The 20,066-nt window shown below is 39.3% G+C and overlaps 2 protein-coding genes across 3 annotated transcripts; one reads left to right on the plus strand and one right to left on the minus strand.

Moving 5' to 3' along the window:
* The first annotated feature begins 1,024 nt into the window (after positions 1-1,024).
* On the plus strand, positions 1,025-4,197 carry olah (oleoyl-ACP hydrolase). The gene is made up of 7 exons (XM_084379227.1): positions 1,025-1,132; positions 1,221-1,395; positions 1,644-1,782; positions 1,865-1,964; positions 2,477-2,646; positions 2,729-2,811; positions 3,318-4,197. Exons 2-7 carry the CDS (start codon positions 1,266-1,268, stop codon positions 3,458-3,460), a joined length of 765 nt encoding a protein of 254 aa, XP_084235353.1. The 5' UTR covers positions 1,025-1,132; positions 1,221-1,265; the 3' UTR covers positions 3,461-4,197.
* A 124-nt stretch (positions 4,198-4,321) lies between these two features.
* slc9a3.1 (solute carrier family 9 member A3, tandem duplicate 1) lies at positions 4,322-19,797 on the minus strand. 2 transcript variants are annotated; one of them, XM_084379225.1, is made up of 16 exons: positions 19,124-19,797; positions 10,861-11,163; positions 9,982-10,142; positions 8,858-8,936; positions 8,493-8,670; positions 8,174-8,394; positions 7,879-8,081; positions 7,705-7,794; positions 7,546-7,616; positions 7,325-7,454; positions 6,939-7,084; positions 6,458-6,581; positions 5,910-6,083; positions 5,636-5,690; positions 5,441-5,527; positions 4,322-5,183 (listed from the first exon to the last, which is right to left on the minus strand). In XM_084379225.1, exons 1-16 carry the CDS (start codon positions 19,434-19,436, stop codon positions 4,885-4,887), a joined length of 2,634 nt encoding a protein of 877 aa, XP_084235351.1. In that variant the 5' UTR covers positions 19,437-19,797; the 3' UTR covers positions 4,322-4,884. The 2 variants fall into 2 exon arrangements, with proteins under 2 accessions (XP_084235351.1, XP_084235352.1); XM_084379226.1 differs by lacking the exon at positions 19,124-19,797 and adding an exon at positions 12,998-13,102.
* Positions 19,798-20,066: the final 269 nt, after the last annotated feature.

The raw sequence follows: 20,066 nt of genomic DNA on the forward strand, positions 1-20,066 counted from the left end.
AATAAAAATAGCAATAAATAAAAATGGTGGGCATTATATCCATCCCAAAGCCTCTCCACCAGCCATAACAGAGAAAAGCAACAACAAACAATGCATGTAAACAAATAGAAAAGTTACAGGAAAGCTGTTTTAATTACAGGTTCATCTGGAAGACCAAGTATATATATTTAATCACTCAATCAATTATTTCATCACTGGAGCTACAGTGCCACAAGAAAAATCTGTGATTTCTGTTCAGATTATTATTGTTCTACACACTTAATTTACTCTTATATTGTACTTAAGTAATATTTTTAGATGTTTCCATTTTATACTGACCTATATTCTACTTCTGCTCCACCTGAGGGAAATACATAATTGTTTTGTTTTCTATATTTACTTATCTATTTGCTTCTCAATTCTGGAGTTCAGTATACCTTGACCCCTCAGACTGGGAACTGCTGCATAGATTATATTAACCCATCGATGTATAACATTGAGTAAACTGGCTCCATAATGATGAAATACAGCAATTGAATGCTACTTACAAGGAATATAATATACATAATAATGAAAATAAACATCTCTTGAAGGACAAGTTTTGCATATGAGTACCTCCTTCTGATATTTTAAGTATATCCTTGATGATTTCCAGTTTCTGAAGGCCTTTACACAAAATATAGTGGCATTTCCGGGATGAGCCTGTTTCATTTTGTCTACCTTGACGAAGCTGCTGCTCCCTCCTCCTCCACCACCACCGAGGGAAACCCGTCAGGAAATACCAACTGTAGAAAACAACGTCACTTCCGGGAAACTTTTTTTTCCCTCTCTCAACTATTTACGTCATGTTCTGAGATACCAGATAACACCTGTCCTCTCCAGCCAGGTGTAATAAAAACATGTTATAAAACATTCTGCAAAATTATGACACTTAGTGATAAAATAACCCAGAGTGAGTGAAACTAGTGTAAATTGTTTGGATGAGTGCTTGAATGTACACACTCCACACTGTAGGTGTCTCCAGACTCCACTGAGAATCATTTCTCAACATAAAACCACAGAAGAAGAACACAACCAGGAAATGGTTCACACTTCAGCTCCAGCATGAGGAATTACAGCTGTTTTTCTTGGGAGAAGTTGATGGAGCTGCAAGGTGAGACTTCACATGTCCATAATCCTCCCTATATATATCTTTTTTCAAGGTGAATCACTTTGTTCTGCATGCAATTCCTCTTTTTTAGGAGCATAAACTACAGGCCCAGCAGATGTGAATCAGTTCAATTAAGATGGAGAAGGTGATCAACTGTTTCAAGAGGAGGCCAGATGCTGTGAGCCGGCTGATCTGTTTCCCCTGGGCGGGCGGAGGCTCCATACACTATGCACGCTGGGGAAACGTCGTCAACAGCTCCATAGAAGGTAACTCACCTGGAGGATGTTGCATAAGTGCTGCACTTTGCTCCGTTTATCTATAGTTTGCTCTATATCACAGTTCCTCTGATGACTGTAAATATTACTGATGTAGTCTGTAATATAATCTACAGTTTGAAATGAGGAATTATTGGGGCTTGATCTTCAAAATTATGTCATTTTACTATGAAATCAAGGTTTAGATGTGTGTCAGTATGATTATATTCCTGTTTTAATCCCTTTTCTGTTCCTTCCAGTGTTCGCCGTCAAACTTCCAGGCAGAGAGAGTCGAGCCAAAGAGCCCTTCTTCCAGAACATGCAGCAGATTGTGGACGAGGTTGTTGGTGTGTTGTTACCGCTGCTGAAAGAGAAGCCTTTTGCTCTGTTTGGACACAGGTATGACAACGATACAAGTCTTAAAGGTGACATCATATCTATTTTTTCTACATTTTCTTTCCTCTGTCCTGACCTGTTTCAGTTTTGGAGCCTTCACGAGCTTCGCCGTGGCGGACGCTCTGAAGAGGCTGCACAACCTCGAACCAGTGCACATCTTCCTGTCTGGAGCCTCTGCACCTTATGTGAGTTTATTTATCACCGTTCTTCAAGCGAAGTGATTTTGGTGGCTAATATAGCCAGTAACAGACAGATAATAACAAATAAAATAAAAATAAATCATGAGTTTAATAATAATTTAGTCAGTAAGTCCAGTTTTAATGCCTTCATGACAATACTGCCTGAAGAAAAACGGCAAAATCCAATAAATTGAATCCATATCCTTTACTGACATCCATCCATTCTTCTGCACAACATATCCTGTTTTTGCAAATAATATATATTTAAAAACTCCTGGATAATATGTAGAACAAAATCTTAGATGTTCTCAGACACCATAAAGTCTTAAATAACCAAAGAACCTGCAAGAAGGAAGTAAAAATCCTGCTACTTTATTCAGAGGGAAGTGGTTTAGATTCTGCGGGTTGAAACATCTGGTTCTTCTATGTATTCAACTGTTACATCACTCAGTTTAGACTCTTCAATAAAAGACACAGATTGATGATATACTAATAATATGTTTTTTTTTGTCTTCTAGTCAGAGACGCGTATCAACACCCCGAAGAGAAGCGACTTGTCTGATGAAGACTTTCTCAAGTGGATGAGTTTGATCGGAGGAACTCCTCCTGAGCTGCTGGCCAACCCCGAAGTCCTGAAGCTCTTCCTTCCTGCCCTGAAGGCCGACCTGCACGTTGTGGAGAACTACCGGTGAGCTGAAAACCGTGTCACTCAATTGTAATCAATATTTAGCCATTAAAAAATGATGCAGTAATCGGAGACTTTCTCGCAGGCGTGACAAGCCGGACAGTCCGATCCTCTCCTGCCCGCTCACATGTTTTGATGGAAAAGATGACATTCCTCATGACTTACAAGGTCTGTCCTCAGATTGTTACACACTCACTCCACACTGTTATAGACAGGGCCTATGTAAGGTTGTAGATGCTTAAAGGTTAAGTTCAACCAAAAAATGAAAATGTGTTTATTATCTTTTCACCCTCATGACGATGAAAATGTCAGGGAAAGTGTCGAAGTAGTGAAGCAGATGGTGATTTGATTTAAAACGTCAAAAACAACCTTAAGAAACATGAAATGGCTCCATACAGCTATTCCGGTGTAATCCCAGTCTCTGGAGGACCCAAGATCACAAACTGATTTAAAAATACTTTTTAAGACGAGCTGCAGACGAATTACAGACAGTGTGCATCACAAAGTGCCCTGCAGAAAGACTCATACACTCCATGTTTATGAGCCTGTAGTGAAGGGAAACACTGGAAAAGGGTAATATTGCTCCAGAATGCTGCCTTTAAGTGTTCATATGTCTCAGTGTAAGTTGTCTAAGTTAATGTGTAACACATTACATTCATGTTTTTTATCAACAGCTTGGAAAAGCATCACATCAGGAGATTTCACCGTCAGGATGTTCGATGGATCCCACTTTTACCTGAAGGATTCTGCGAATGAAAAAATTATCTTAGACTTTGTCACAAAACAGCTGGAGACGTCAGAAATGGACTATTTGTAATGACACATGGACAGTCACTGTTTAACATGACTTAAATTCATTCATTGTGATGGAAATTAATTAATAACATGTTGTGTGACAAGTGTACTTGAATACCTGTGCAATGAATCTTAACAAGTCAGCTGATGTTGGGGCAGAAACTAACAGTTATTTGTATTACTGATTAATCTGATTAAATTATTCGTGAGCTATTATTAAAATGAGTTAATCAGTTTGAGAAAGAAAAACATGCAAACAATCGTTTTGTTTCCTCAAGATCTCAAATTAATTATCCCGTTATCTCGGGAAAACGGCAGTTGTTATTTCGAGATAATAACTCAAGATCTCGAGAAAACAAATGAAATTAACTCGTTATTATGGTAAACGGAGGAAATAAAATGTATGAATGCGTGGCCCTTTAGGTCTTCCGTACTTCTGGACTGATGGTTATTTTTACAATTCTTGAGTCGATTAGTAAGTTACTTTACAAAATAGAAAAAAGTCACTAAATAGTGAAATATGGCCATTTAATTTTTACTTTATTCACCATTTAAGTAGGCTATTAGATACGTCACATATGAATTAACATCAGTTTGATGTAAATGTGCCAGATTTAGCTTAGAAGCTCATTTATATCTGCAGTGCACTTAGTTTTTTTTTATTAATTTATAATAATATGAGCAAAAATGCAGCCCATGTTTGACATTTTATTTCTTAATAAATTAATCCTGTGTGATTAATCATTAATTCACCATAAAGATGCATTTTTCTTCATTTTTCTTTCTAAATCCATGAAGTTGAAACCTGTGTCCATTCAGTCGCAGCGTTCTTTGTTCCAGGTACATAAAATACATTTAACTGCTCACTCGTGCACAGATTTGAGATGCTGGACCTGTCCACATAATAACAAACCTCATTTGTGAATAAATATGTCTTTATTATACATATGACTATTTTACAGCCGCCTTCATGTTGAACTCAACCTCTCTCTCAACACACGTTATTCAGATTACAGAGTTGGAATTAATTTCATAACACTCTAATTAAATCTTTATAAACAACACAATTCATAAATATCTACATTCTTGAAAAAGGTTTCTGCATCACATTCAGGGATCAGATACTCCACCGGGACCGACTGGTTTACTATAAACCAGAGGAGATGTGACAATCTTCAACATGTGCCGGTGAATAACTCTCGCTTCAGGTCCCTCTGCTCAGTGAAGGGTGAAGTTAGAGCAACATGTGAAGCTGTGCAGGAGCACAAAGGTTGAGGGATTGTGAAAGTTTTGTCTAGAAACTCAGGACTATGACTACACAAAAGCACGGAAAGAAAACATTCCCTAGTCAATATTTTGAGGATGGACGGTGCAAAGTCTGAGGTGAGGTTCTGTGTCTTTGGCAGTCAGGTTAAAGGCAGGTGGAGGAGGAGGGGTGGCCTGCTGCTACATGTGGTCTCTGTGAGGTGGAGGTGGAGGGGGATGTGGAGGCGGCGGCTGCTGCTCGTCGTCCCTCTGCTGAGCTGCAGGAGCGTCGGCCAGCATGAAGGAGTCGGTGGAGTGAGTGCTGTTGCGGAGCGGAGCCAGGCGCCGCAGGTTGCTGGGCGTCCAGGGCAGCCTCACCTGGGCTCGTTGTGACGGAGCCACCACGCCGCTGTCGAGCTCGGCCTCCGCCAGCCACGGAGGGATCTGAACCTGGGACATGGGGTCCATCTCCGGCATGAAGGCTGGGTTCTCAATACCAGCTGGATGAAGGAGGGAAACTGAATTAGTGCTGACAGGGTTCATTTACTCAAGCACTGTACTTGAGCTGAATTTACAAGTACTTCTTGCTTTGGGTCTAAGTCTAAAACAGGAGGCAAAACAAAAAATGAATAAAACAAATTAAGAAAAAGCAAGTCTAAAGATAATATGTTTGATAAAGTAGTTAAAATAGTTTCACTACTTCCTCTTACAAGTTGATGCGGAAGTATTAACACTGTGGATTGTGGATCTATGTTACCTCCTGCTCTGTAGGTGACCCTCAAGGGGAAGGAATTCCCTGAAGCCTCGAAGCCTGAGGCGCTGTCTCCCTCCGAGAACTCAAAATCTAAAAGAAACAGAAAATGGTTTTTAAAAAAGTGCTCTCACTAAGTATTTCGACCGGTTCATGGCTTACAATGTATGTAGTTTTTAAAACTGAAGCACAGATACAAACCTTCATCACCAGAATAGTAGCTTCTATTTTTGTCCACTGATTTTCCATTTGGCATCTGCACGTAGAGCAGTCACTTTATTAGTAAAGTACATCTGAAAACTACGTTAGAATACACAAGTTATATGTAATACACACGTTTTGACTATTAAGGATGGGTAATATTTACACATTTTGGTACGATTGTGATTTTTGGTAACTGTTAAAGAGGCTAAATTATCATTCAAGAATCGTCTCAAAAAAATTGTCTCATAAGAATGAATTCTGACGCTCCAACCTTTTGCTGCTGGTCTTTCTTTGTGTGCTTGGTGATGTGTTTTGGTGGAGCGACGCCCATCTTTGCAGACTTAAAGGACTCCAGACGGCTCCTCATGGTCCTCTGGAAGATCTCCTGCACCTCATTCTCATCCTTGTTGACGTCGAAATGGCTCCGGCTGTACCTGTGTCGGTGCTACGAACCAGGAAAGAAGAGACAAACATGGAAGAGTCAAGACACAGAAGACAAATATCACGAGTTCAGACATTGTTTTTAAAGGGAAGCTCCTCTGATTCTACAAATAAAACCCAGTTCATTCGTCATTGGGATTACTACTGAAACAAACTATCATGGGTTAATTTGAATTACAAACTGGGGGCGTCTGACAGAAGTGGGCAATTAGGAGGCAGGTGACATCTAATGAAAGAAAGTAATGTGCTGCATCATGGGAAGTGTAGGATGCAGCATTTCTAGGGCTTGAAGTGTAGTAGGGGAACTAAAAATCAGGATATCTTGGCCTCTGCTGCATCCAGCTCGCGATTTATCTAACTGGGCCTGACGATGCTCACCTGTTTCCTGCCCTTGTACAGGTGCTGCTGCAGCAGGTGGTGACTGTTAACGTCCTCTGTTTGCCTCATACCGTTCATGGTCTGCTCGTGCATTTCCAGGCTCACTGATGGCACAGGGTCTCTCCTACACAAGGAAAAATAATGTCAGTTATTTCATGTCTCCATCACACTCGGTTATAGCGCTGACTTAGGATTCTCGTACAAATGCAGTAACCGCTTGTGGTCACCAGGGGGCAGTGTCTGAACAGACATAATGTAAGTAGATGTTCAATTAAAAGAGTAGATGAACCCCAGTTAATGTAAATTAGCTGAGTTATTATCCTTTTGGTGTCTTATATCTAAATGTGTCTATCTTCAAATTCATAGCTGAAATGAAACTAATGACAGGAACAGAAGAGGTTTGTTCCCGACCAGCTGATCGTACACGGACCCTGTAGCTCTTCGGTGATTATGATGTTAACAGTTAAAAATGTTTGCTCACCCACTGGGGGACATTGGGCCGTGATCATCTGACGTGTCGGCCATGATGTCAGGCATGACCTCTGAGTACTCGTCACCAAACTTTTTCTTGAAGTCGATAATTGCGCTTTCATTACGGACAAACTCCAGAGAGCCTCTGCGTTCGCCCTGCAACAGCGAGACCAGACGACTTCCTTTAACAACTGCTGCTTAAATGTTTCCTTTAAAGTCCATTTAAGAAAAGGATAAACTTGGATAAACTTATAAACAAAACAGACTGAAGCAGTCAAAATCAAAAGTAATTTTTTTTTAGTATTATTTTTGGATCATTTCATTACATTAATTTCTTTCTTTATTTTTGATTGTGACTGTTTCAGTCCTCCATATTATTCAGCATATGACCCTCACCTCAGCCACGTAGCTCATAGCGTCTTTGAGGTTCAGCTGATGGAAGACATTGAAGATGAGGTCGCGGTTCTTCCTCGCCGACGGCTTCATCAAAAACCTCGACATCCAGTTCTGTTCAAAGTGTTTCCACCTTCACAGCGAGAGAGAAGAGATAATTGCAACTTCAGATGAAACAGTTGAGACATTTTAATATTTAAATTGTTTGAAATGTGTTTACATACTTGTCCCTCATGTAGTTGTGTCCTATTTGTCCAGATATGTCTTCTATGGCAACAAGCATGTGATCAAACACCTAAACAACAAGAACAAAGATTGTGTAAAAGATGAACCGCAGTGTAACTGATAGTCATGGTTCTTCCTGTTTATTTTTTGAGCTTTACCTTGTTCTGCACTTTTTCTACGAGTGTGAGCTCAGTCGCTGCAGCTCTCTTTACTTTAAGCCAGGTCACCAGAGGTTTCATCGTTATTCCCTGAAAGAGATTCAAGCAAACGTAAGCTGCAGAAAACAAATGAACCCATACACAAATTTAGCTTCAAGACAGAGAGGTTGTTACCTGCAGAATGACAGTGAAGTACACCACGATGAGAGTCGTGCAGACCATCAGATTCTTCTCCTTTATCTTGTTCCCATCCAGCATCGTAGCCAGGCCATATGCAACGGCCCCTCGCAGGCCACCGTAGCTCATAATCACCTGATCTATGAACTCCAGGGGTACGAGCCTGAACTTGTTCAGGATCCAGGTGAGGAAAAAGACGCCTGTAGTACACACACAAACAAACCCAGTCTGTTTAGAGATCAGATTGTTTACTGTTTACACACGAAGCTGAAAACAAAAGACACAATCTCACCGATGATTCTGTACACAAAGATGAAGAGGAGCGTGAGGAGGATGAAGCCAGTGTTCCACACCCAGATGGCTTTATCGATGGCCGAGATGCCGAGGAACACAAAGACGATGGTTTCTGATCCGTTGGCTAAAACCTTCATGACATATCTGACTGTGGTGACGGACCTCTCGTCCATGTTTGAATTGATGTACTTTTGGCAGCACATACCGCAGAAGACGATCCTACAGGACAAAAACCACACATTTCATCTTTCTGAATCCTTTTTATAAATGTAATAAAATCGTCCAATAAATGAGGTTTATTTTCGTTGAGTACTCACGAAAGGATCGCAGAGAGTGAGAGCATCTCAGCCGTCAGGTAGGAGAGGTATCCCAAGACGAAGACGAAGCCCGGCTCGATGATCTGGATGTTTTTAGTGCATCTGGTCAAAAGAGAGATGAGCAGACCAAACAAGAAACCAACGAGGGAACCACCGAACGCCACCACAAAGAAGGAAACTGGAAATAGAGAAAGAGGAAACATGCACAAAAAGGTATTTTCATGTTATTCAGATTGGACTATATTATATTAAATGAACACTAATATCCCGAATAGCTCTCTGAAATCAACCCCAGGCAGGACCATCAACACCACATGCACTCCTACATTATCCCTATTAATGGGTAAGTAAATGTCACTCCTCACTTATTCCTTTGATGATCTCCACAGCATTAATTTTGGGTCCTCCCAGTGACACAAATGCATCAAAGACATTGAAGAGCACCTGAGAGCAGAAGAAAAAGAGAGATATAACAAGTTAAAGAATGGATATGACTTTTAAACATACTATAATTAAATAAAATGTTTTCTTCTTATTATTGGAATTACTTCACATATGCAGGTCCTTTTTTGTCACAATGTCTACGTTTACTTTGGTTTTTCTGAACAAACTTGTTTTTCAATTGACCTCCAAATGTTTTGAGGACATTTTAGAACAGAATTTCTTTCTCTTGTAGATGTGAAATGATATTATCCTGTCATGTATATTGTCAGTTATCACATTCGCAGATGACGCGTGACGTGTCATCACAGCTCATCTACACATGATGAAGACCATCTGGGGTCGAACCCTCGTGTATTAGCTGAAAAATGCATCATCACAGAGCTGAAAACACACTGTTTTTCTGAGCTTGTGAAACTTTTAAAGGTACCAAGAGTCTATAAAGTAGTTAAAAATGAGCTCAAGCTTAAGTTGCAGTAAAATGCAACATACACATTAATGCAGCAGTAATACTGATCCAAAAACATCAGATATAACAGTAAAATACTGACAGGAAACATTTTACTGTGGATTGAGTACTTTTACTTTTCATATTTTAAATAGATTTTGCTGATAAAACTGTCATACTTTTCCTGAGTAAGGTTCTGAAAGGAGGATGTCATTTTATAGTTTGGTATTTGTTCTTTTAATTAAATAAAGGATCTGAACAGATCCTCCATCACTGTTCTTAAACATTAGAAAGGTGTTGACAGTGGAAAGTAACACCTTTTACTTCTTTGCAATCATGAATAGAGAGGAATTCCATGATTCATAACACATACATTAAATATTTCCTATTAGATCAACCACCTCAAAGAGCGCTTTGATGAGGGATTAAATTCAGGCACATTTACAAGACCTCGGTCAGGGTAAAGGTCCTTACTTTGCAGAAAAAGCATGTTTGTTTTCTCAACACTTCACGTCTGGAAGTGTACTTTCCAGTGATGGATGTCTCGGCAAACTCACAAACTGTTGACCCAGCAGTTGAATAGCGCCGCAGCATACGCACCACTGTCACGCCGTCGTTGAGCAGCGACTCTCCAAACACCATGATGAAGAGGACCTCGTTGACGTGGACTTGCTCAAACACGGCGATGACGGCTACAGGGTCCACAGCAGCAATCAGGCTGCCGAAGAGGAGATACTGCAGCAGGCCGATGTCCAGGTCACCTACGGCACACAGGGCAGGACATAGTCTGAAGATGGCTTTTATTTCACAGAGCTGAGTAAGAAGTTGAAGAACTTTCAAGACATCAGGCCTTTTTACCACCTTGAAATCCAATAATTTCATGAAATATCCTATGACCGACCCTTCTGAATGCACCATTTTGGTCAACAACGTAAATTCACAACAACTATTGGATGGATTGCCATAAAATTTGGTACAGACGATCATCATAAACACTTACAAAACTCCATCTATGACCTCTTTCCAGTGTTTGTCACCCTAGTGCAGTGGTTTTAAAGCCTGACACTGTGGAGGTCGTTTATTTTTAGCCTATATTTGTTTACATTTCTGGCAAACTGGTTTCATTGAAGGAATGCTGAATTAGCCATTCGCACTACCAATTTGCAGTGTACTCATTAATGAACAGACAACTATCAAAGGTTTGGATTTGAAACTGAAGAGAACTTAAAATCGTCATATTTTTCAGGTAAGTTTTGCAGTTTCGCGGCTTATTTCCTCTAATTTCTAGGCAGATTTAGGGACGTTTATTTGCAACAGACAAAAATAATGACTGAATCTGAAAATATGTATATCATGTCTGTGTGTTCATATTTGACTGAGTTGTTACTCAGACAGGGAGTACGATTTTTGATACAAGTTTCAGGCCAAATCAGGGGCAAAACAACTGAAATAGTGAAATAACCTGTAAATCCCTCTTACCCATGGCTCCTCCCATGTGACAGCCCCACAGCGACAGGCCCAAGCTGCCTGCGTTCCAGCAGGTCCCGATGACGGCGTAGACCAGGATGGCGCCCATGTTGCTGAAGAAGAGCTTGTTTGGCATGAAGTAACCAGCGTCCAGGATGATTTGAGGCAGCAGGTAGAAGAAGAACACCGTTGGGGTCAGCGTGAAGGTCTGCACCTTGTCTGCACCCCAAATAATCCCACCCAGGATGAAGCCGAAGCAGATGAGCAGGGCGCTCTCTGGGATCACGCTGGTCACGTGGTGGTTGGCCTCGATGACTGAGAGAAGAAAGGAGGGATAGGTGCAGATTTATTAGACTGAATTTTCATTTTTCGTCCCTTTAATATTAAATTGAACAGCGAGAGATTATGACTTCAACAAATCACCACGTTTGGGAATCGAACCAAAGCCGCTACAAGGACTCTTTGATGACGACATTTCAAATACATTTCCTCATAACTTAACCATCAAGTCTTTGTGCGGTTGCATAATTTGCAAATCATCAACTGTCGTGCTCGACTGTGAAAGTGTCACTTTTGTTCCCTGGCGTATGATTAACCAGCATGGTGATGCAAATGAAATCTCTTGAGAGGTTTAGTGACTTAATGGCCTGACAAAAGGCCCTAAAAATGTTTTTATAATTAATAAACCAAATGAAGCATTGCAATAGAGCCATTTCAAACTGATGCTATCACTTTCCACCCCCACAGGGCGAGACTTTTGTTGTGCTGAGATGTTTTACATTTAAATGTTCCTGATTTGAACTAAGAAAAGTTTGGATGAAGGTTTCTCATATTTCAGAGCAGTGGAACCCAAAGAAGCAGGAAGATTGTAAACATTTACATTGTAAACTTTAAACTGTTTTTGTGTGATTAAGTATTCAAAGAGAGTAAATATTAAACAATGGTCTTAAACGTTCTGTTCCTGGGAACATAATTTTCTCAATCAGCGTCTAACTATTTGTAAAGGTGTCTTACAATATGTGAACGTAAACATTTCAGCTTGAGTTACAACATTCATGTTATTTTACATGATAGATTTCTGTATTTATGTTCTTATTCTTGCTCTTGTCACTGGTTTTAAGCATGTAGGACTCAGCTGAGTAAACGATGTCACATATTTCTGTGCACCAATTAGATTTTTAAAAAAGTACACACATTCTTTACCCAGGTAGAAGTACAGATACTTGTGTAAAAAAAAAAAAAAACGTGGTAAAAGTTAAAGTACTAATTCAACTTCTTTACTAAAGTAAATGTAATAAAGTACAGGCTCAGAAATGTGCTCTCACGTCATGGTAATATAATTCAAAGACTATCAAACTTAAAGGTAGAATCAGTAGGATTTATCTGAGATGTTTGTAGACACACCAGAAAGAAAATTAATTGTTGAGACTTATTCCCAGGACGTCAAATACCGACATTTTGGGTTGGTAAAGCATCATAAATAATCTTTAATATCCCTCAAATACATTAAAACTAAACTAAATTAAAACAAGCCTGTTTACAAAAAGGTAAGGAGTAGAAAGTACAGATATTTGTGTTAAAATGTAGGGAGGAATAGTAAAGTCTTTATTCAGAGTTTAGCAATATTCTGATACAAAATCTGGCATCAGTCGGTCAAATCTGGTCAAACCGAATCCACTCAGTCCTGATAAACTTCATGTCATCAATCTTAAGTTTAATGAAGTAACAGTTAAGTTGAAACAATATTTTAAAGGTTTATTAAAATATAGAAATTAAACTTCACTCTTCACAAAACAAACTTTTTAAAAGAAATATTAAGAAAATAGGTTTTTTGGTAAAAGACAGAATTAAGATCAGAATTTTCCGGTGTGTGTGTGACAACAGCGCAACTTTGTAATTATTTTACATCGGATGTGCTAAAAATAGCTCAACGTTATCTTCTTTGATAAAGGAATGTGTCAGACTGCAACATCCAAACTATGTGTGACGTAACTCTAACAGGCTGCTGCTTTTGGCTCTTCTTAACTTCTATTCTTACCTTAAGATCAATAATCATATGAGGTAAGAAACTTGTAACAGGTTTTCCTGTCTACATCCTGGAAAAACACCTCTGAGGCATATCTTATAGCCTCAGATGTTTGTTACGTACCCATTTTACCCAAACCAGCCACCAAAATCCATAATACGATTATATAAGGGGCCTCCACATGGTGCCACTTAAAAGTCACGATGGGGATTCCCGTGATGACGGAGTCATGGCCGTGTTCGGTGCGATTCGAGTTCGATTTGGACTCTGGCGGCTTCAGAGGGGATTCTTGATGTGTTAAGGCCGCGTCCCCGTTGGCCCTCGTGACCCCCGAGATGAGGCAGACCAACAGCCACAGGTGTGCATATCCGGAGCCTCGCATTTCCTCTAATTTTAAAGAAAGAGCGAAGAGAGGCTGCAGACCCCCCAAAAAAGTCCTCTGTCTTGTGCCCGTGCAACCTCCGATGTCGAGGTGAACCGTCTGAACCAAAGCCGGACTGAAGTGCCGGACAGTGTGCCACACTTCTGATTCCTCCTTTCTGTTATGGCTTCCTCTGTCTTACTCACTCTTGTTTTACTATCACTATCTTTTTCTCTTTCCGTCTAAGTGCTCCATCTTCCTATCTCAGGTCTGTGACTCTGTATCCTCAGTCCTCCCACGGTCTGTGGTCAGAAGTGTGTACAACCCTGGACTCAGCCTTTTATATGCACAGTATCTCCTCAATGAGCAAGGTTGTGTGTGTGTGTGTGTGTGTGTTTTAGGTTGAAGGATTAAAGGAGGAGTAACCGATGTCCAAGAAAGGTCTCCAGTTATTCAGTCACATTTGAAACACTCACCGGTCATTGCTTCGTTTGTGCTTTCCGCTCTCAAACACATTCAGTCACGTTTGTCGTGACACATTGAGGAGTGGAGAGTAAGTGATGAGGCAGAGGTCATTTGATGGATGTTGAACCAGTAGCTTTATCTGTTTAGAAACATTTCCATTGGGTTCATCTCACAACTTTGTGCTCAGTAATGATTGACACTGGCGTTACTAATTCCTAGTTAGACTCCCCGGTCTCTTGACGTAAGAGAAATGAGAAAAATGTCCTCTAACAGTCCCTAAATAAACTACTGCTGAGATACAATGGAGCATTGATTCAGTTACTACGGTTATGAAATAGTTTTGTATCTGAATGTTTAATAATAACTTTAGATTTCAAAATGAAAATCTCTATAATGTATATGAAATGATGCACATTTTTAAAGGACAAGCCAACAATGAACTATGAATAGAGCCGCATTGTTTCCAAAAACTTTTTAAAAAACTGCCACACCATTGAAATGGGGCACATGTTCCTTTATCACAACAAACATGGGCACTTTTAGTTTAAAAACCTCTGTCCTGGTGTGGCATACAAGTGTGTATCAATCCGCAGCTGAAATTAGTTCCCAAAAAGTAAAACGACTGTATAGGTCGTTTATGCAAGCAGCTTATTACGACCCATATTTACGTTCAATGTTCGGCAGCGACCCTAACCCTCTGGTGGTCATAGTAATTATGACCGATGCAAAGGAGGATGTCAAGGAACTTAAAAAAGAAGAAAGGGTCATGACGTCACTGAATCTCGCTTTGGGGCCAGACTGTGGTGACAGCTGTTTTGAAGTCTATGGGAGACACATGGAGAAACACACTAAAACCCAAAATATCTACGTCGTATGACTTCTGATGAAGAAAATCATCTGCAATCGACCTCTTCAGTCGTAAAACTAAAACCGCAGTGTCCAGCTGTTTCAGGATTTTACTGAGCCTCTAAAAAAATACAACTGTGTATTTATAAGTCATTATTCAAGATGTATGTGGTCAGGCGTTATCAGCGAGCCACAGATAGATTAGAGAAGTCGGAAAATTTTAAGAGCAAGACTAACACATTGTTGGTTTTTGTCTTTTTCATGAGATTTGTTGAGTGTAAGAAGAACAACAGCCTTATCTTTGAATGACGATGTCACATCTTTAAAGGAAGTAGACTGACACAAACACCTCTCCAAAGGTACTTTAACCCACATTGTGAAATGATCTTCTGTAAATACTGTACTGAGCCCATAAGCACTGATTCACAGGATCTGTTCTGTTATGACTGGATGTTTTTGCGAACAGTCCCGTCCTGTTTGAACAGAACAAGAGACAATAGTCTCTTTCTGAGATAAACTGGTTTAATGATTTGATACGTCAGCTTTCACACAGGCACAGGTGAGAACCAGTATGTCTCTACTAACACCGAAGTAACAGAAACATCTAAGGTCTCTTGAAATGTGTTATTTGGGAAATCAAGTTATTCATTTCACAGTGAAGTTAATATAATTACTAATGTATGACAACTTTTCCCAATGGTTTATTGGTAATGAAAGCAGCTTTATACCTGATGGGCATCCTGTTGTTTTTAAAGCTGTAAATCATCTTTATGAGAACATTTATCCAAACAGCCTGCACAGTCAAGCGTGAAGTCCCCTGTTCAGCCTTATTAACTAATGACCTAATATATCTTACTTAACAGTGGCTGGCCTTGAACTTTAACCTTTCAATCGCTCTAAAATGGCCAACGCTATGTGCACACTTCTAACAGCTACAAAGAGAGGTCAACTTCATGGTGGAAACGAGAGGTCACGTAAAGGTTGTTTCCAGACTGGGAGGTATGGTACAGTAGCTACAGTTAAGGATTGTTGTGTTATTGCATGGGAAAAATCTACTTTACTCAATGAAATGTCATTTCTGACCTCATCCGGCGAATGCTTCAGTCTCACAAGATGTAAAGGTTGATAAAAACATGGTACATTCATGTTTTCACCTGATGCAATCCTTGTGATAAATGTAAAATGAGTAAACAATGCAATTATCCTAAATTACAACATCAGCAACAAGAAAACATTAACAACACCACAAAAAATGTGATTAAATGGTCCTATGTCCCTGAACTGTAAAGGTCCCAAAACCATGCATCTACAACAAATGGTTCAAACACAGCTTTGAATTGACTTTAGGCTTGGCTGACGTTTTAGTTTAATTTGAAATACATTTCCAGATATAAGAACAGGTTAAAGCATCTTAACATTCTCTAGTAGACTCCCAAAATAAAAGTATGGACCTTAAAATCAAATGTTTCCGTTATGTTCATGCACTGACTGACGGGTGAACAGGAATTTCTTGTCTATTGTCCTTTAATTAGCACAGAGCAGAGGGAATACCTGCAGTGAGAAGGATGAAGGAAAGCATTGTAAATCTCTAAAGAGGAAACAAGATATGAAAAGAGGGCGCCTTTGTCTGCACTTTAGCGAGGTACGTTGAGTAAGTATAAAGTCAACATTTATGTACGTGCACATATTGTGTGCTTTACGTAAGATTGCTTTATGTTACGTTTTATTGCCGACCATATCAGTTCTTAAACCATATAGAAATGCATAGCTTTCTTAAAAAGCAGTGTGTATGTTCACTTTCTCAACGTATATAAAGTTAAGTACATGCTAATAGAGAACAAATTCGTCACAGTGCTGTCCAGACTTTACAATCAAACATTTATGAGTCCTTTTATCTCTATATCCACACGTTTAATCCCTACATGAAACAGCAGACTTAGTGGTCACATTTTAGAGATGTCCTCTAATCCTTGTGCCAATGTTTGCCCTCTACACAGCCTTTGCTCTTTTTATTGTTTTTGTTTAAACCTTTTCAAGTGTGAACTCTAAATTACCTCAAGGACGTGTGCCGATTCTGATAGATATTACGTTTCTTGCAGTCTTTCTAACTTAAACTCGCAAATCAGTTGTTGATTTAAATACACTTAAAGACACAGAGTGTCATTTCTTCCTTTAGAGGTCTCTCAATCACAACAACAAAAACAAAAGACGTTGTTTGGTGATGTTGTGAAGTAGTGTGTCGTCGTCATTGTTTAACAACCAACACTGCTGATGAAAATCTATCTGACGTGACTCAGGTCGAAATGTATTGATGAGGTAATGTTTTGAAGTTATATTAACGTAATGTTTAGTAATGCTTACCGTCTTCTTTCCTCCCACTCTGATGTGTCATCTGGCCCGACGACCAAATGAGACACACTGCTATCTTGAGTAAAATGACAGATTTCTCTGGGTTTTAACATTTTAACTTATAAATAGAAATTTTAATGTCTAAATGTTGCATGTTGAGTCATATTTAAAGTATTTAACCTCTTGAACTTGCGAAATGTCCTCACAAAAACTGAAAGGACAAACGTCAGTCGCTATTCAGTTGGAAAAAGTACAATATTTTCCTTTAAAATGTAGTAGAGTGGGAGTCTAAAGCAGCATTAAATGGAAATACTCAAGTATATGAAGGCAGTAAAATGTCAAAAAATTCTCCAAATTGCTTTTTTTGTCCAAACAACAGTCTAAAACTCGAAGACTCTTCATTGACCGTCATGACTGACAAAGAAAAGCAGCATATTCTCGCATTCATTAAGCAAATGTTGGACATTTTTGCTTCAAAAATGACAGAAAAAGTTAATCAATTATCAAAATAGTCGGTAACTAATTTTCTTCTGACTTCCGCAACTTCCTGTCGGTACAAACACGGCTGTAACATTTTCAGTTAAGGGCAACACAGATTAACACTGAAGCTGACAAACTGACTTTTCTACTGTAACTACTTTCAGACTTTGAAAAAAGTGAGCTAGCTGTATCAGATTTCATTGCTCGGTTAGCCACAGTCATTTCCTGCATCATGTACCGACAAACAGTCCCATATTTATGAAAGTGGAGGTGTACACAAGCACACACAAACACACACACACACACACACACATGAATGCATGCTCATTCATTTACATTGTCCACAGTGCTGCAACCCATTTGTGTCTGTTGTGTATACATGAAATGATAATGACCATGCTCAGACAGGACGAGTTACTTAAGCTTCATCCTGTGTGATATCCAACAGAGGTCAAGCTCTATTCAGGCCCCCTTTTATGTCTGATTCATCATTACAGCTGATGTTGGGCTCAGGGAAACTTTGCTGGGTATTTCCAACATTTCTTTTTTGTTTTTACATTTTACAAGGCTTAACTGTGAAAATCATGGGCTGATTAATCGTTAATACAAATTTTTTTTGCTGTTTATCAAATATTAATGGTTTCTTGACTGAATTTCAATAAGGATCAGTGTATCATCGAAGCATCGTATAAAATTAAATTTACAGTACCATAATAAAAAAAGCAACTAATTACATATCTAAAAGGTACATATTATTATTTCATATTACTCCATACCTAAACTTTTCAAGGGGAAATAATCTACACTCGTTGATATAAATAGGATAGACAAAATTTTAGAAACACCTCTTCTTGTAAATCAACGGCGTCTCAAACTAGAGCTTCCAAAAAGACCAGCGAATTGAATCAATACCTCATAAACTGAACATTTTAACCTTCATAAAGGTAGATTTATTTAAAAAATGCTAGACTGCTTTAGTTTTAGCTTTGTGAACCTAATAAACTGGTAACTGAGTGATTAGATTTAAACATACGATACATTTTAGAGATTTAACCACCAAACAGTTTAAAAGTAGTTAAATTCCAACAATCCAGTAATATGTATTTGATGCGTATGATATGTATGGCACTTGTACTTTACTTGAGTATTTCCATTTTCTGGTACTTTATACTTCCACTCCACTTCATTTTGGAGGCAAAGCAACAATTTAATAAATAATTTTTTTTTAAAAACATAGATTCCAATAATCAGAAGCTGAATATCGGATCTGATAATTAGTGAGGCAGAAAATCAATCGACCCATAGTATACAGTTTATACAACCATGTATATATATGTATAATTACTTTACGAAGAGGTAAGAAAATCAGATACCACAATATTTTTGACCAAATACCTCAATATCGATATTGCGACAATATTGTAGGGATAACTATTGGTACTTTCACAAAATATTAACACCATGAGATTTAACATAAATTATCATAGTAATGTGAATATAATGACTACGTGGGTAGAACAGTCTGGTAAGTTCAGAAAAATTTCATCACTTTACTCTAATGCAGCTTTTAAAACCAGGAAAAGACAACAGTTATCAGGGTGTAACGATATCTAAACTCTGACACCATATAAAGTCTCATATAACGATATTGATATAATATAAATAAATTGACCTAAACTCAGCCATGTTTACTTTTAAACAACTGTTCTGGGGTACAGAGCTTTATCAGATGACTCATTAGGACTCACTAAGTTTGCAGAGCCAGCTGACCAGGATCCAGAGGGCCACCAGGTACGGGGTGGTGACATGTTCCCACTTCCAGCTCACAATCGGCAGGGTGGTGATGGGCCCTCCTCCGTGACCGCCGTTGTGTCCAGTGTCATGACCATCGCCGTGTCCGGCGTCATGACCATCGTCGTGTCCAGTGTCTGAGCTGGAGTTGGTCCCACTATCGCCGCTCGACGGGGCGTCATGTCCTGTTTCTTCATTGGCCAGGCTCGAGCCTACAGACACCATCAGCAACATGCAGAGAAAAAGTGCAAATCTCCAAGTAGCTGCCATGTTTAGGAAAATGTCTCCACTAACTATTGACTCAAGTGCTCAGGTCAACCTCAGACTGTGTGTGAGTCTCTCATTCCTGTCCCTGTGTCTGCTCCTTCCCTCTCAGGTCCCTTTCACTTTGTTCTCACCTATGTCCACATCTTTATCTACCCTGAGCATTGTGGCCCTTTCTCTGCTCTCCCCTCTGCCAAGGATACAGCTTTTACAGCAGGTGAGGTTCAGCCCATCCTGATGCTAGTCTGTCTCCTCCCACTTTGTACCCAGACCAGCTAGTTTGGCCACTTTACTCAATGGAGGAGTTGATGTTCTCGTCCTTTCTTTATTGAGCGTGAATGTTTATTGAGCAACTTTTCACTGTAAATCCCCCAATTTCAGAAGCTATTCCTTGTTTGAATACTGTTTAAGGCCTTTTCCAATCACATTTCAAGGAATCATGATGCTGTCACATGTAACAATGTAATAAGAGCACGGTTGAAGTGGCTGTTGACTTCAGACAGGTTTTGAACACCTCACACGTTTAGGCATACTCTCTGGGTCAAATCTTAGACAGCAGAAGTAAAAGGAATCAAGACAAAACATTTTTGCTACACAAAACTATCCACACCAGTATTTATTCTTTTTAAGGGGTCA

The sequence above is a fragment of the Pagrus pagrus genome (genome assembly GCF_965226575.1).
Source record: "Pagrus pagrus genome assembly, chromosome: 17".
In the NCBI taxonomy this organism is placed as follows: domain Eukaryota; kingdom Metazoa; phylum Chordata; class Actinopteri; order Spariformes; family Sparidae; genus Pagrus; species Pagrus pagrus.

What these genes read in the sequence shown, in the direction of transcription:
- olah (XM_084379227.1), top strand. Translation starts at nt 1,266, where the DNA reads ATGGAGAAGGTGATCAACTGTTTCAAGAGGAGGCCAGATGCTGTGAGC. An exon ending in CGTCAACAGCTCCATAGAAG is followed by an intron (nt 1,396 to 1,643) that starts GTAACTCACCTG and finishes TGTTCCTTCCAG; the next exon opens with TGTTCGCCGTCAAACTTCCA. An exon ending in CTGGAGCCTCTGCACCTTAT is followed by an intron (nt 1,965 to 2,476) that starts GTGAGTTTATTT and finishes TTTGTCTTCTAG; the next exon opens with TCAGAGACGCGTATCAACAC.
- slc9a3.1 (XM_084379225.1), bottom strand. Translation starts at nt 19,436, where the DNA reads ATGGCAGCTACTTGGAGATTTGCACTTTTTCTCTGCATGTTGCTGATG. An exon ending in TCAACGACGGCGTGACAGTG is followed by an intron (nt 8,937 to 9,981) that starts GTGCGTATGCTG and finishes TTCTGCTCTCAG; the next exon opens with GTGCTCTTCAATGTCTTTGA. An exon ending in TCACTCTCTGCGATCCTTTC is followed by an intron (nt 8,395 to 8,492) that starts GTGAGTACTCAA and finishes TTTGTCCTGTAG; the next exon opens with GATCGTCTTCTGCGGTATGT.